General features: G+C 48.1%; 1 protein-coding gene across 1 annotated transcript in view; it reads left to right on the top strand.

Moving 5' to 3' along the window:
• Dock8 (dedicator of cytokinesis 8) overlaps positions 1 to 11,354 on the top strand; it is a 100,563-nt gene extending 89,209 nt beyond the window's left edge. The window contains exons 30-33 of the mRNA XM_059253773.1: positions 2,785 to 2,928; positions 4,110 to 4,216; positions 9,767 to 9,937; positions 10,356 to 11,354. Of these exons, the coding sequence (XP_059109756.1) occupies positions 2,785 to 2,928; positions 4,110 to 4,216; positions 9,767 to 9,937; positions 10,356 to 10,416 (483 nt within the window). The 3' untranslated portion in view covers positions 10,417 to 11,354. The remainder of the gene's footprint in view (positions 1 to 2,784; positions 2,929 to 4,109; positions 4,217 to 9,766; positions 9,938 to 10,355) is intronic.
• Positions 11,355 to 15,734: the final 4,380 nt, after the last annotated feature.

Below are 15,734 nucleotides of genomic sequence, written 5' to 3'. Positions count from 1 at the left end.
ATATTAATAAATTATATGGTGTGTTTATGATATGTATATTTTTATATATTTATATATAATATAGCATAACTCTATAGCATGGTCATATATTTAATTACAGTATCATCTCTTTCCATTTTAATTATAAACATATAAGATGTCTATACAGTTGGCCCTTCCTATTCCCAGGTTTTGTATCCATGGAGTCAGCCAACCATGAATTAGCATTTTGAAGGGAAGGTTTACATCTATAAAGAATTTGTATGACCTTTTATCCTCCTCATTTTCCCCTAAAGAATATGGTAAAGCAAGTGTCTACACAGCCTTTGCAGCCATCAGATGTGAAGGCTTTGCCACTCCACTGTAGTGTCTCACTGCTAGACCAAATGCCTGATGGAAACAACTGAGGGGAAGATTTCCTGTAGCTCACGGTGTTCGAAGTCTCCTACATACATCAGGGTGAAGAAGGCATACGGAGCCACTCAGTACACATCACAGTGACCAGGAAGCAGACAGTGAGGCTTACAGGAAGGGGTCAAGGAAATAACAGCCCCCAAGGGTTGCTCACACAAGCCTATCCTCTACACTTCACATCATACCTCCTGTCATCAATTCATCAAGAGATTCACCCACTGGTTATGTAGATTTCCATGGGAAACCAGGCCCCCAGTATGTGATGCTATGGGTATACTTCATGTTCCAAACCCTGAGCACCCTAAAATTTCATTGTGGTTGAAGAGAGTGGTTCCCAGAACCAGCTTGCCATGGAGAGATGAATGACTGTACTTAAATTTCAAATATTTTGTGCAGTGTTAAGTACTAAATTCAGGGCCTTGTGCTTGCTATGTGGACACTGCACACCTCACCCCAGCCTTCTGTTGGGGAAAAAAAAAAAGTATGTACCTAAAGGTTGTAGGTATTTCAGGCATTATTGAGGTCTTAGTTACTGGAGGGAACCACAGATAAGCCTCCCCCTGAGCTGGTGTTCTATGTGGGAAGGGCACAGATGAGGCAGGCATATCAACCTGACTTCCGGCTCCAGATTCTTCATGTGGCTGTGCACAAAGTATTCAGCTCCAATTTCTTAATAAAAATGTTGGCAAGAAAGACCTTATGTATTTTGGAAGATTTAACCCATTTTAATAGAATCCATCACAAACATTCTATTTTCCCTTTAAATCCCTACATGCTAATTCGCATCCCATCTCTTTATACGGGACTGCAGCCTTCTCTAATTCGTAGCTTGACTGGTCACAACAGCATTGTCTGTTGTATAAACCACACCCAGTTTTCAGTTTGTTTTCCACGATGCAGAATGAAGCCTAACAAATCCTTGTGAACTGACGTGTGAGCGGATAGCTTCTGGATCTTGATGAGAGCCTAGCCAAAGCCTTTTACAGTTGTCTTGTGTATACCTAATATGACAGGAATTTTTATAGCCACTCACTTTCATGACATCTTGCCCAAGCACTCCGCTTGATCCTCATAGAAACAACTCTTTCTTTCCACACCCTTAGTTCATCAGTTTACGTGTTATTCATTAAAATAACAAGTGTAACAGGCCTAATCAAGTCGGTGAGCAAGGAGAGGACTTGCAACCAACCGCTCCACAGGGCAGGAGCTGCATGGTCTGAACTGGCTGGAGAGCAGCCGTCTAGACCACCACTGAGTGCTGCAGCTTCCTCGGGGAGGAATACCCAGAGGGTGGAGGAGCCTGCCCTGGAGGCCGTCAATAGAAAGGAGGCTTCGTAGATTTCTAGTGTGCTTCTTACTGCTTTGGACTTTTGAACAGTAAGATATTCTAGGCACGACACAGAGACACATTGTCTACAAGTGTCCCTATGGCCATATGCAGTTCCCTAGAACTCCTCTGTGCTTCCCATTGCTTGGGCTGGGTAACAAAGTGCCATGGACTGGATGGCTTAACCAACAGAAATATATTGTCTCGACAGTCCCAGAGGCAGGGAAGTTCAAAGTCAGAGGGTTGGCTGGTTGGTTCCTTGTGAGGGCTGAGGGAGAATCTGTCCCAGGCCTGTCCGCTGGGCTTGTCAAAGGCCATCTTCCCCCAGGGCCACTCACATCATTTGTCCTCTATACACACTTGTGTCCTCATCTCCTAAGGATGCCAATTATACGAATTAGGTCCACCCTATTAAACGCACTTTAACTTTATTACCTACAAATAAGGTCACCGTCTGAGCTCCTGGAGGTTAGGGCTTTAGCATGTGGATTTGGGGGAGACAGGATTTGACCCATCGCGTTCAGGAAGGCCCCTACCCCAAACCAACAGAACTTAGCAACTAGATGATGGGTCCTGAAGAAAATGTTCTTCACCAGGGGTCACCACCAGGGTGAGTTGGAAAGGGCACAGATGATGCCAAAAACTTACGTGGTGATGGGAAAGAAAATCTTGACTGCTGAGCTTTCCCCTTGTAACTTGTTTAATAATAAAAAAGGAAGCCCAACTGTATAGACAGAACATGGGCTTTGGAGAGATCAAATTTGTACCTTAACACTTAATACACTTTGCGTTGCTTACTTGATCTTATAAATCCCCCCTTTACCGTAGAGTGGGAAGAACAGGGGGTTGTTTAAAGGAGAGACACATTTACGATACTGAACATGTAGGTACTCAAGAAATGGCAAGCCCATCTCTCTATGTGACCTGTTCAGATGATTCCAAAGGGCCCGGGAAGTCCTTCCTTAGCTGCTTCTCCAAATCCAGGTGGCCTCCCTGCCCGTGGTCCAGGTTTGCCTGGGACTGAGGGAGACCATGACCTCATTATACTGTTGTCTTCTGTTCAGTTCGTGTTGACTCCCATTGAAGTTGCCATTGAAGATATGAAGAAGAAGACCCTGCAGTTAGCGGTGGCCACTCACCAGGAGCCCCCAGATGCGAAGATGCTGCAGATGGTACTGCAAGGCTCTGTGGGAGCCACTGTGAACCAGGTAAGCAGGCTTCCCTACCAGCGGCTCGGCCGGGCTCATCTTTTGTTCATGAGGTCTACACCCTTCTTAGGAATTGATGATCAGTCCACATGCTGTCTTCCCGAAGAAATTCTGGACAGGAGTGGACTGTGTTTAAGGAATGCCATTTTCTCAGAGTCTCTAATTTGGGACTAGATCTAGCAGTATGACCCAGAACTAGAGTCCTGCTGAAGAGAGCTGACTTGTGTCCAGCATAGGAGAGCTATGTGCAGGGCTTGGGACTAATCTAAGAATGTGTATATGGTGAAGAAAAGGCCCAGAGCATCTATCTCCTTCCCTAGCTACCAGGTATACCCAGCACAGCAAAGGCCTTGCCAGCCAGGATTGACCCAGGACTATGTTCTTGAGCCAACTAAAAAGTTTGGTGGTTCTTATTCCTGTGAGAACCGTTACACATGAGGTAAGCATGGAACTAAGCCTGTCTGAGATGGAGAGACACACAGCGTAGTTAGCACCTTGTGTCTAGTGGGCTCCTTGATATTAGTTCTTCACACCGTCACACTCAACAACTCACCAATCGTCGTTCTTGGCAGCCAGCACCTTCTCCATTTGAGGGTCCCCGCAGAAGTTCTAAGTGCACTCAACGTAAAGGGATCAGAGGTGTCCGACAGGAGAAAGACTATTGTATATCCAAGATTAGAAAAAAAAGTAGGACGTTTCTGCTCTTGTGAGTCCCAATCCTGTGAAGAACACAGACGCTATTTGCTCTCACCACCATAGGCCACAGATGGCCTGTGCATTTCTCTGGCTCAAATCAGGGCTTACACAAAATGGTTTCTTCCACTGGGGCTACCAGATAAGTAAATGGGATTGGACAGACAGAGGCAGTCCTTGCATTAGAGGAGCCCCTCACAGTACTTAGCCTTTGCTGCAGGCATTACCTTGTGGTCTGAAGGGAAAGCTGTCAGGTTAGTATTTGGTTGAGAATATGCACTTATACTAGTCTGTATTCTTCTAAAACTCTGAGTCCTCCTCAGCAATCAGGTTCCTGAGAAATTCAAGACCTTCCTAGGCTTTTTGTTTTCATGAAACAAGCTACAAAATGAAATGTTCAAACTAAGGAGCCCTCCCAGCATTCTCTCTCTCCCAAGTAATTTAATTTTCATTTCAATATCTATATCGTGTTTCGCCTCCTCCACCAGGGACCGCTGGAGGTGGCCCAAGTGTTCTTGGCTGAAATTCCAGCTGACCCAAAGCTCTATCGACATCACAACAAGCTGAGGTTATGCTTCAAGGAGTTCATAATGCGGTAAGAAAGGAGGAGGTGGACACTGGGAGCTTGGCAGCGTGGGCCACTGCTCAGCAATGGAGTGTTTGCCCAACAGGCATGAGGCTGTGGATGGCATCCCCACCACTACAAAACACACTCTGGTTTAAGAACCCTGCTGGATGCATGCACAACACACACACACACACACACACACACACACACACACACACACACACACACTGAAGCTCAAGGACCGGGGCAGTAGAGCAACTGAGCTTGTACTACCACTAAGAAACTAGCTCTTCGTGTGCAGAGTGCTTCACGGCCGCTGTTGCACTATGCCCCACAGTCACGTTGTAAGACAGGTGTCGTCTTCTTCACTTGACACATGAGGCGTGTGAGCTTTGGAGATGGGAGATGAATTTACGGATGGCTGCCACTTGGCAGCAGAAGAGTTGAGTCGCAGAAGATCTTCCAGATCTTGGCCATTCCTATTCTGTCTGTGTTGGTAGTGACTGGCACAATTAAGTCAAAGCTGTTTGCATTAATAGTATTACTGTTTGCATATAATAGTATTATTAACCGCATTAATAATGTGGTTCTGCAAATTGTACAGTGACTTACTTTAGAAACCTGAAACCAGATGTTGCCTCAATGGGATAGACAAAGGGAAGGCTCTAAAACTGGGCCTTTGCAAAGAAGCCACGTCCACATGCGAGGCCAGCCTCATCTGTGCTACTGACTTCTGTGCAATTGGCTCCAAGGGCAGCTGGTTCAGCCTTGACAGAAGATGGCCATTTGAGCAGGGCCGTGTGACCCCTGCAATGCAGATATGTACCTCTGGTCTCCAGTGGCCCTAAGAGAATGATGAAGAAGGGTATGATGCCACTTCACTTACAAGAAAGAAGCATAGGTACCAGTTGCCTTTACATCCAGAACCTTGGTTCCCTGTCTGAGTATAGGAATATTCTTGCAGGGCAGGTGAGGAGAAAGGAAGCTAAAAGTTAGTTTGCCAAATTTTGTGAAAACCCAGTAGAAGGCTGCTATTGGGTGAAATTAGAGATACTGCCTTTATCATACGCTTTCTGGAGAAATGCCCAACATTGCTGTGTCTAGAGAACACTTCTTCCTGCAATGAAGCACAGATGCTTGGAAATAGGTATATACAATAGATTGCATCTATTAATGTTAGGTTTCCTTTTTGATTGCAATTCTGCCATTATATACAAGGTACATTTTCTTTACTGCATAGTAGTTTGTTTGTTTGCTTTTGCTTTGTTGTCCTTGTACCAAGCCACATTTCTAAACATAGATAAAAATTATGCTAGCTCAGTCAGTAGAGCATGAGACTCTTAATCTTAGGGTTGTGGTTCAAGCCCCACATTGGGTGTCATATGTAAAAAGAGGGTTCTCTCCCACTCAGCAGTTCCCAAATAACCACTCAGGGGCTTAATATTACTTATAAATGCTCAGCTGGTAGCTCAAGCTTATTACTAACTAGCTCTTACACTTAAATTAACCCATAATTCTTATTCAAAGTCAACGTCCTTTTAAAATGCTATTCTCAGGAAGCTGAGGCAGGAGAATAGCTGTGAGTTTTGTGGTCAGCCCTGATGGACATAGTGAGTTCAAGACCAGGCTAGGAAGCATAGCAAAACCTTCTAGTAGCAATGTCCTAGGAAACCAGGCTGTTGGCCCACCATCCTGACTGCTCCTGGCCTGCTGTGCAGGCTTAAGGATGTCATGGGTTCCAGGACTTCCCACACCTCTCTCTGTTTGCACACCAGGGTGGCACCTATCAAATGCAGATTATGGTTCAGTAAGCCTGGAGTAGGGCCCAAGACTCTGGCGTTTGGTTGGTTGGTTGGTTGGTTGGTTGGTTGGTTTGGGGGTTTGTTTTCTTGGTGGTTTTTGGCTTTGGTTTTTTGTTGTTGTGGTGGTGGTGGTGGTGGTGGTTGTTTTGGCAGGGTCTCACCCTGTAGCCCCAAGTTGATCTCTTACTTGCAACCCCCCCTGTCTCAGCCTCCCGAGTACTGGAATTTCAGGTATGGGTGACCATGCCTGGCTCCAGATCCTGCGTTTCTGATGAGCCCTTGTGCTACTGTGGTGAGAGCAACAGCCTTTGGACAGAAGCTGTTGCAGCTGTTTGCTTGCAGCTGCTTGCCTCCTGTTCAGACTTCTCCCCCGGGACCCTCACCTTAACTCCTCAGACCATCCCTGTCATCCTTGTCACTCAATTCTTTTACCTTTCTGCTTTCAAAAAACCAAATGTGCTCCAAGAGCCATTCTGAAGGAGCTGTCAATGCCAACTTACCACCTCACCCAGCACACTCTCTGTGAAGTCCCAGGCAGGAAGGCCATAGTGAAACAACCCTGCTGGCCTCTACTGCCTTGTGACTAACTAGTTAACCTCCCTTCTACTTCATTCCACACTGATGGAAGCAGCGGTGGCCCATCAAACTGTACGTTTAAAATGGCTGTTAGGACAGGTCAGTTACCCTCAACACAAGCAGTGGATGAAGGTTCTCCCTCCCTCCTTGCTTTTCCAACCCTAATGAGGAAGTCGCTGCTCTCTGGAAACTTCACAACAGTGTCAAGTGCTTTGCACTGGTGTGTCCTCTGCTTCCAGGTGGCAGAGGTGATGTCACTGGAAGTCAGGTGTGGCCCCTGTTGGGCCTGTGTTTCAGTGAGCTCTATCTCCTCAGCTTCCCTGGAAGCTGATAGATAACCCAGAGCTCCACGGTGACCCCAAGCCACCCTTCCCATGAGGACAGCTCTGTAGACTCAGCCCTGGCCAACTCTGCAGTTGCTTCTCCTGCCCCAGGACATTGGCTCCTGACTCAGCTGTAGCTGATCAGACCCAGTCAGAAAGCCTGGCAGCCTGGCTTACAGCAGTCAGTACTCCCGGCCTCCTGGAGCTCTTCAGATGGCTGCCATTGAGGACAAAGTCTTCTCTCTTAGTCTCTTCCTAAGAGGAAATGCCTGGAAGGTTCAAAAACCCAGACAGACAAATGCCACACTTGTCTCCTCTTCTCCCCAACTCACTAGACCATCGTAAACACTACAATATTTTCCGTATTTTCTCACTTATCTGATTGTTCTCATTCCTGCAAGGTCTTGGGGCTGGGGAGATAGCTCAGGGGGTAAGAATACAAGTTGTGCAAGCATGAGACTTTTATGAGGGATTTGAGTTCAAATCCCTAGCACCCACATAAAAAGCCAGATGTCGCTGTGCATGCACCTGGGACCCCAGCATAGGAATGGGGCAGAGACAGGAGGATGGCTGTGGCTTGCTAGCCACCAGCCTAGTTCCAGGTTCAGTAAGAAACCCTGTCTCAAGAACAATTCTCATGTCTTCCCCTGGCTTCTGCGCATGCACCTCCTGCACCCACGTGTGCATACACATCACACATACAAACACAAATTAAAAAATAGAAATACTAGGGCTGGAGAGATGGTTCAAAAGCACTTGTTGCTTTTACAGAGGACCTAGGTTCAGTTCCCAGCACCCACGCATAGCTTACCACCATCCTTAAATCCAGTCCCAGGGGATCTGATGACCTCTTCTGACCTCCATGGGCCCATGAAGGCAAAACACTCACACACATAAAATAAAATAAATTTTAAAAAATTATAAATACTAAGTGGTTTAGGGGCTAGAAAGATGGTTCAGTAGTTAAATATGTGTCCTGTTCTTTTTCAAGGAACCTGAGTTTGCTTCCCAGCACCTACATTGGGTGGCTCACAACTGCCTGCAACTCCAGCTCAAGGGAGATTCAACACCTCTGGCCTCTTTGGGCCCTTGCACTCATGTACACACACACACACACACACACACACACACACACACACAGCTCTTTGCCCTTCCTCATCTCACCTGTAATGAGCAAGAAGAAAACTAAATTTTGGTACAGTGCGGTTCTCTGCTCTTCCAGCTCACCCCATCCCGTCCCTTGGACACACTCTCTGACCTCATGCTCTAGACTAGAGTTCTGGATGGGAGGATCACTGGGGCCGAGACTGAGTTAGAACGGTTGTGCTGTACTTGTCCGGTCCAAAAGTCTGATAACCACAGGCTGAGATTTTCCTTTGTGTTGATGCTCTGCAGTTCCACCACAGTGGCGTGCTCTGGGATCTGTTCTGTTTTCAGCTCTGGGCAGTTATCAGCCACTGTCGTTAGTTCTCCAGTGTGTCTAGCTTAACCTGTCTACTGAAGGTGTTCTAGCTCTGTGACTCCATTTCTAGAAGTTCTAATTCTTTCCTAGGACTTTTTGTCTTTTCATTTTCCTATTCTCTGTTGCTGTTTGTTAAGTTGTCCAAGTAAGGTAGCTTTCTTCAAGGCCCTGAGCTGAATGCCCAGGGCTTAGGCAGAACCCAGCAGTTCCGACTCACACATCTGAAGCAGGGCCTAACAGTCGGCTTTTTGCTTTTGTTTGGTTTGTTTTGGGTTTCTCTGTGTAACAGCCCTGGCTGTCCTAAACTCCCTTTGTAGACCAGGCTGGCCTTGAACTCACAGAGATGCACCTGCCTCTGTCTTGTAAGTGCTAGGATTAAAGGTGTACGCCACCACTGCCCAGCCGCAGTCTGCTTTTTGAAAGCTCTGTGGGGATCTGATGGGCTACAAAGTCTGAAAACACTCTTAGTGAGGCTGCAGTGATGGCTCAGGGGGTAAGAGCACGTGCTGCCCAACACAAGGACCTGAGTTCAGATCCCAGCACCCATGTTAACAAGCAGGGCGTGGTCCCACACCTTCCCATAACCCCAGCAGTGAAAGGATGAGGGGAGACTGGAGGATTGGCATCTCCATGGTTTACTGTGCTGCCAAGGAAAAATCATAAGCCAAAGGGATGAGGCGGATGGTGATGGAGGAGGCTACCCAATGCCCTCCTTTGACCTCTGAGTGCTAGCACAGGCAATGTGCACATCACACATGTTTACATACACCACACACATACACACACACACTCTCTCTCTCTCTCTCTCACACACACACACACTCACACACACACTCACACACACACTCACACACAAACATATTAGAGGTTGTGGTTATAAACTTCACATCACAGTGACAAAAAAACTACTCGCCAGAAATAAAGATTTATTTAGCTCACAGTTTCTGGGGTTTCAGTCTGTGGTCAACTGGATCTATTGGCCCTTCAAAAAGGCAGAACATCATGGTGGGGCAAGTGGGGGGGGGCATGTTTTAGAAGAGGCTGTTCATCTCACAGTAGCCAAGAAGTCAAGAAAAAGGGGTAAGGAGGCTACAGAGAAGACATACTCCCAAGGTCATTCCTTCAAGGACCCACTCCCTTCCTTGAGGTACACCTCCTACTTCTCCCAGTTGCCTGTCAGGGTATGACTGGATAGACAGACTCCTTCATGGATGCGCCAGCTCCAAAGCCCCGGGATCCGATCACATCCCCAGAGCCTGTCAGCTGATAGCCAGTGCTTGCACACCAGGCCTTGAAGAAACATCTTAGATGCAGACCATAGCAGAGGTCCTCAAGAAGCCGCCACACTGTTGTTCTTCTCCAAGTCACTAAAATACAGACCCCGGGGACATACAAGCTCCTTTCTCCACCTCAGGTGTGGTGAGGCCGTGGAGAAGAACAGGCGTCTCATCACAGCAGAGCAGCGGGAGTACCAGCAGGAACTGAAGAAGAACTACAACAAACTGAGGGACAGCCTCAGGCCCATGATCGAGCGGAAAATCCCAGAGCTCTACAAGCCCATATTCAGAATTGACAGTCAAAAGAGGTAAGAAGGGGCCAGGGCTTCCTCTTCCTGGGCATCAGAGGTGATGGGGGTGCCACAGATCTAGCTTGCTCAGCTGCTCCTGGCAGAAAGCCAAGACCCCACTGTGGATTAAGGGCCCGGAGTCAGGCCCCAGCCAGCCAACCTTTCCCCTGACCTCTCCCAGCCCCCTGATATTGGCCTGGTACCGGTGCATTCCCAAGGCTACACAGTGTAGTTGGGGAGAGTGTGTGTGTGTGTGTGTGTGTGTGTGTGTGTGTGTGTGTGTGTGTGTACAGTGTAAATGGGTCTCGGTTCCTCTTTTTATTTACGAAATTCACCAGGACCAATATCTTTCTGGTTCATAATTTCCCCACTCCTCTCTTTAAAAGGCCAATTAATTCTTCTTCTGTGATCTCTCACTCTCTCTCCTTAATTTCAGGGACTCCTTCCACAGATCTAGTTTCAGGAAATGTGAAACTCAGTTGTCACAGGGCAGCTGAGAAAAGCCACCTTTGTCTGTAGTGACTGAGGCCCTACTACCTGGAAGGACTCTCTGGTACGTCGACAGCAGCCACCCAACACTGACTACCCAGCCCCTGCCCAGCCAGTGCTCTGGAAGCTCCGGGTCTATGACTGTGGAATGATACCCACGTGTATTCTAGAACATGAAAGGGGCAGGGGTAGCATAGGTAAATCAGGAGTAACTGTATTTATTAAAGTATTTTCCACAATGCTATGCAAGCAAAGCCCAAGATGTTTCTGCTGAGTGGCCGGTCACTGTCCACCTATGATGTGACTTCTTCTGACCTATATTTGGATTTCTAAGATAAACTCAAATTGTGGAAGGAAGAGTGGACAACTGTCCTGCAGCCTATTCCAAGTGAATTTCACTCATCTCCTTGGTGGGAAGGAAAGACTAACTCCAGAAAAGTGGAACATTTTCCAGTATGTCTGTGAGAGGACGCCTTGGAAGCCTCTCCCTCGCGATGGCTGGGAATCTGGATCCATCGGCCTACGACTTGTCTGTTGCCCCGCCTGCCTTGCTGGTCTGAGTGTCGCCTAGTTATCTTGGTGTCATTGCTTCTGTTAAGCTGAGTGAGGCCACCTGTGGGAGGGGACAGCTGTGGGAGACAGACAGCACAGGTTGTCCAGCCACACATCACTGATGGCGAATTCTCCAAAGGGGAGCAAGTCTCCCAGCACATTTTTCTGATCTCCTAGATGCTTACTCTCACTTTCTCCTTTGCGGGGCATTTACCCACCAACCCCACAGTTTCCCAGAGTTTTCTTGAGTGAGAGCAGCAGGAAATATTAGATGGAAGGATTTAGATTGTGGAGATAAACAGATAGAAAATACAGGATAGCCTCACCTATTCCAAGGAGCCCTGACTATCTCTGCCTCAGGGTATTTATAGAAACACCAAGGGGTGGAGCAAAAGACACCCCCCACCCCCCTCCACCCCCACACCCCACACCCCCCTGGCACAGCCAAGTGCAGACCATCTCAAACACCTGCACACAGGCCCGTGGTCCTAATCATCCTCTCTATGCAGACCTGCTGGGTAAAGCCATGAGGAACCTGAAAACGGGCTCCCACAGTCTTTTCTCTTCTCTGGGACAATGTGGATTTTTATAAGGGTGATAGCTCTGCCTTCATTTCAGAACACTGTGTTCTCTGTCTGCTACAAATATATATTAACTTGGATTCTTTTGACGATGTATGTTTGGAAAAAAGAGAAAGTTATTATTTGAGAATTAAATTATATATTTTTCCTACAACTCATGACCTTGACTAATACTAAAGATGGAATAAGAAGGACAAGCAAACTGCTTCCCTATGCAACTGCTGTTTGTTACTTTGACAACTCAGAGTGCTTCAGAGACCACGGTCAGCGTGGCCTTGGTCAGCAGTGCCGTCCAGAGTAGCCTCTGTAATGCACCATCTAATCTCTCTAAGAACTCTGATAGAGTTCTCATCTCGAAATGCTCGTTTGCACATACCATCGGGCATGCATTAACGCATATTCTTGAGGAAGACATTAAAAATTGAACAAGGCTTCCTGCTCTTATTTAAACAGTAGCATAAACAAAGACCTCGCTTGGCCCTTGATCTGAATATATATTTAAAGATGGAGTGGGGAGAGAGGCATTTTAACATCCCAGACACAGCATAAATGAGCTGCTTTCTGAAGATGAGAATCCCTACATTCCATGAGAGCCCTTTTGTTTCGGGCAAGCCCTAGAGAAAAGCTGGGGGGGGGGGGGTGCAGGGGTGAGGGGGGCACCCCCGATCTGCTCCATCCTCTCTCCTTCAGGGGGCAGCTGTCACTGCACTGAAGGTTGTAACTGAATACTTGGATACACCTGACTTGGGTTAATAACTAGCCACCCTGTTAGGCTGGGAACTCAACTTCTTTGGCCCTGTGCAAGAACAAAAGGTGCTCTTAACTGCAGGGCACTCTCTGCAGCCCCGGAGGAGGGCGTCTGTGGCATTGGCCTAACAACTGAATGTTTGTCACCTAGACTGTGTGCCCCTTGGGAACACATTGGCAGCAAGGGTTGGGGGGTGGTGATTTTCGGATGTTATAACCTTGAAAGATGCAGAGGAAAAACAGCTACCTCACCTCTGCCCCTCTCCAGCTCTTTTCTGCAAAGAGATAGCAAGACGGATAAATGTCCTGTTACCCAACAAGCTTCTTGGGGTTAGTAGTGAGGCATTACCAAGTCTGTGTGTGCACTGAAAATCTTCCTACTGAGGAGCAGAACTCCTGGTTCCCTATTTTTCCACTCTGTAGCCCTGCAAAACCAGCCAACTTGCTTAGAACTCTGAGCTTTGGAAATTTTTCACTGTGAAAGAGGAACCCTCCTTTCAACCTGAGGAAATCCAATGAGATACCGAATGTATGAGAGCCAGTTTTGGAAACTCAAAAGTGCTACCCAAAATGTAAGGTTACTCTACTTTAAACCGACACCTAGAGAAGGTTTAGACACCACCCCCACACACTGCATCCGGTGCTGGCAACCTTGATCAAAACGAGGCCAAAGGTGCAGGCAGGACAGAGGCCTGACTTCCGAGAAAACAGATGCCTAGTCTGTCCCACTTGCCTTGCCAGTTTTCCCAGCCTGGCAAAGGCTAACACGGTCCTCTGGGCAGAAGGAAGAGGGGTTATCAACAGAACTCAGAGCGTGTATACAGAACTGACCTGGAACCCAACCAGACCCACTTGCATACCTCCTGGCTCACAGCAGGCTTCCATGCTCTCCCAGGAAGTAGATACACTGCTGCCTTGGCCCACCTGCATCCACCTGGGCTGGAAGCCGCCCCCTGAGGGAATCAAAGTCCACAGACTTCCACTTGAAACAAAGCCACTGGCCGGCCGGGTTCCCAGTTAATAATAGGACCGAGAAAGTGAGGACTTGGCAGGCATGATGGATTTGCAATCGTTAAGTAACATTGCTGGTCAGAAGCTGGGCTCGGTCTGCAGCCTCCCCTGGGGCACTCCTGGGCTCCTGCTTTGCAGCTGGGGCCGTGAATGCCTCTAGAGCATATGAAGCAGAAGGTTTCTAAAAAGGATTGCATGGAATTCAGCAACTGATAGGAAACTCGGTGGCTGTAATCCACCAAGAACCGGAGGGCTCCCTGGTAATAGCAGGTTTAAAAGTTTATCGACTCGAGTGCCTCCAGGGGTCCTACTGGCCATGCCCAGATGGAGATTGGAAAGGGGAGACACCCCACTTCATCAAGAAAGCATTCAGGGCCTCAGTTGTGAAGCTTCGTGGATTGAAATCAATGTAGGAATCAAAGCAAAAAACGTTGACAAGTGGATGTAATCCTGAAATTTTCCTCCTGTGGTCCCCCCAGGCTGCAATCCAGACCTAGACATGTGCTTGGAATGAAAAAGTGAAAGGAAGTGTGGGGGAGGTGCTAGTGAGGACACCAGAGCAGACCCTCCTCGGCACCAGGCATGCTTGTTTGTACCCAGGAACCTAGGTGACAGCCAGAGATGTAAGCCCTTCCCACAAAAAAGGAGCCCACCATGCCCCAAGAGAGCCCTGCGCCCCTGCACGTAGCTATCTATGGTGGAGGTTTGGGGGAGGCTCCACCCTCCATGACATCTCTGCTGCCTGGACCCCAGCCACAGATGATGCCCTATGCGATGCTTGCTTCTGGAAACTTCCTTCCCCGAACATCCCACACTTCTATGACTTTTTAGTCTAATCGTATCTGTGTATAGGATTGTCCTCCCCACTTTATCAAAGGCAGGAACTGTCTTTTTGTCAGGGAGGATGATTGAAAAGCAGCAAGCTCTCAGCCAGATGTCTTCTAGCCACCTAGGGTCCTCAAGCAAGAGTCCTAGCTAGTGGGATTCCTGTCCTAAGGCCCAGTTACTGTTTTGTAAGGGGTCGGCTGTGTGCCTTGTGCCTGGCCACTGGGAAACCAGTTCACCTTGTTAAAGTTGCTTGAGCCTTTATTTCTCACAGGTGGGAGCCTTCCCCAGGGTACAATAGTCTACCAACCCCTCCATGCACAACATTGAGCCTCACTCCCTCCATGCCTTGCAGAGCCAGGAAAGCTGTGTGAAGGAAGGGAAGGCATGACACCAGCCAATGCTAGACAGTGAAGAAACCAAGAAGAAAATGGGTGTGGGGGGGGCACCATGCACGGAGGGACAGAGATGGGGCTTCCCAATAGAGACTGAGGGCGTGGAAGAAAGAATGGCCAAGCCAGGCGGTGGTGGCGCACGCCTTAAATCCCAGCACTCGGGAGGCAGAGGCAGGCGGATCTCTGTGAGTTCGAGGCCAGCCTGGGCTACCAAGTGAGTCCCAGGAAAGGCGCAAAGCTACACAGAGAAACCCTGTCTCGAAAAACCAAAGGGGGGGAAAAAAAAAAAAAGAAAGAATGGCCAAGAACTTAGGGTAGAGACAAGGAGACAGGACACTGAGGACAGAGGTCAAGAGATGGGGTACCCATGTAGGAATCCCTCCTCCTGAGGACCTGCCATCTTCCTTTCTGGAATGGAACCAAATCAAGTAAGTGGAACTAACCAGTCTCTTTCCCTTCTTCACTCAACTACCCTAGGGCTAATTGACATTTCAGTAGAGGAATGCATTCTCGATCTCTGTGGAACACAGGTGCTGTAAGCACGTGGAGATACACGCAAAGCCAGTCAGCAATAACTGGGACTAAGTCCCCAGGCACAATCAACAGCAAGAATCAATGTCCCATTCTCCATAATTTCCAATTCCCACTTCCACCAGAACTAACAAGACACACCCTTACGTGACTGGAAAGAGACAGGCCTTCTCTCCTAGGGCCACAGTTATATCCCTACGGGTGTGAGCACGGCGCTGCACGTAATTGCTGGCACTTAAATGATTGGTAAATAAAGAGAAGCCTTTCCATCACGCCATGCTGACCCAATTTACTCACAGCTGTGTGTAAAGAGCTGCCCTACCCATGGTCTCAGAAGAGGCAGTTGATTTTCTGGTAGACCAGTTCTCCCACCCAAAGCCGTGGCTGGCTGGCCAAGGAAGCCAATGTGACCTCCTCCGACAGGTAAGACATGGTCTTGAGACCTGAGTTTCTAACTCTACTTTCCTGGGATGTAGTTACACCTCATTTCTGGGCTATTTCTTGCTGTCTGCCATCAGTCTCTCTGTTTATGTGGTAGCTTGGAGAGAGGACCATACCTGCTGGTACAGCTCTCTCAGGATCTGCGGCTCATGGGATTCTGAAGGGAAGAAACCCAAGTGAGGTGATGGCTGCAAACCCTTGCCTGCTCCTCAGGGTGCTTTTGTGAACTGCCTTGGCTCAGAG

The sequence above is a fragment of the Peromyscus eremicus genome, chromosome 1 (genome assembly GCF_949786415.1).
Source record: "Peromyscus eremicus chromosome 1, PerEre_H2_v1, whole genome shotgun sequence".
In the NCBI taxonomy this organism is placed as follows: domain Eukaryota; kingdom Metazoa; phylum Chordata; class Mammalia; order Rodentia; family Cricetidae; genus Peromyscus; species Peromyscus eremicus.
The sequence above is the reverse complement of the archived record's forward strand: the minus strand, read 5'-3'. Positions and strand labels throughout refer to the sequence as shown.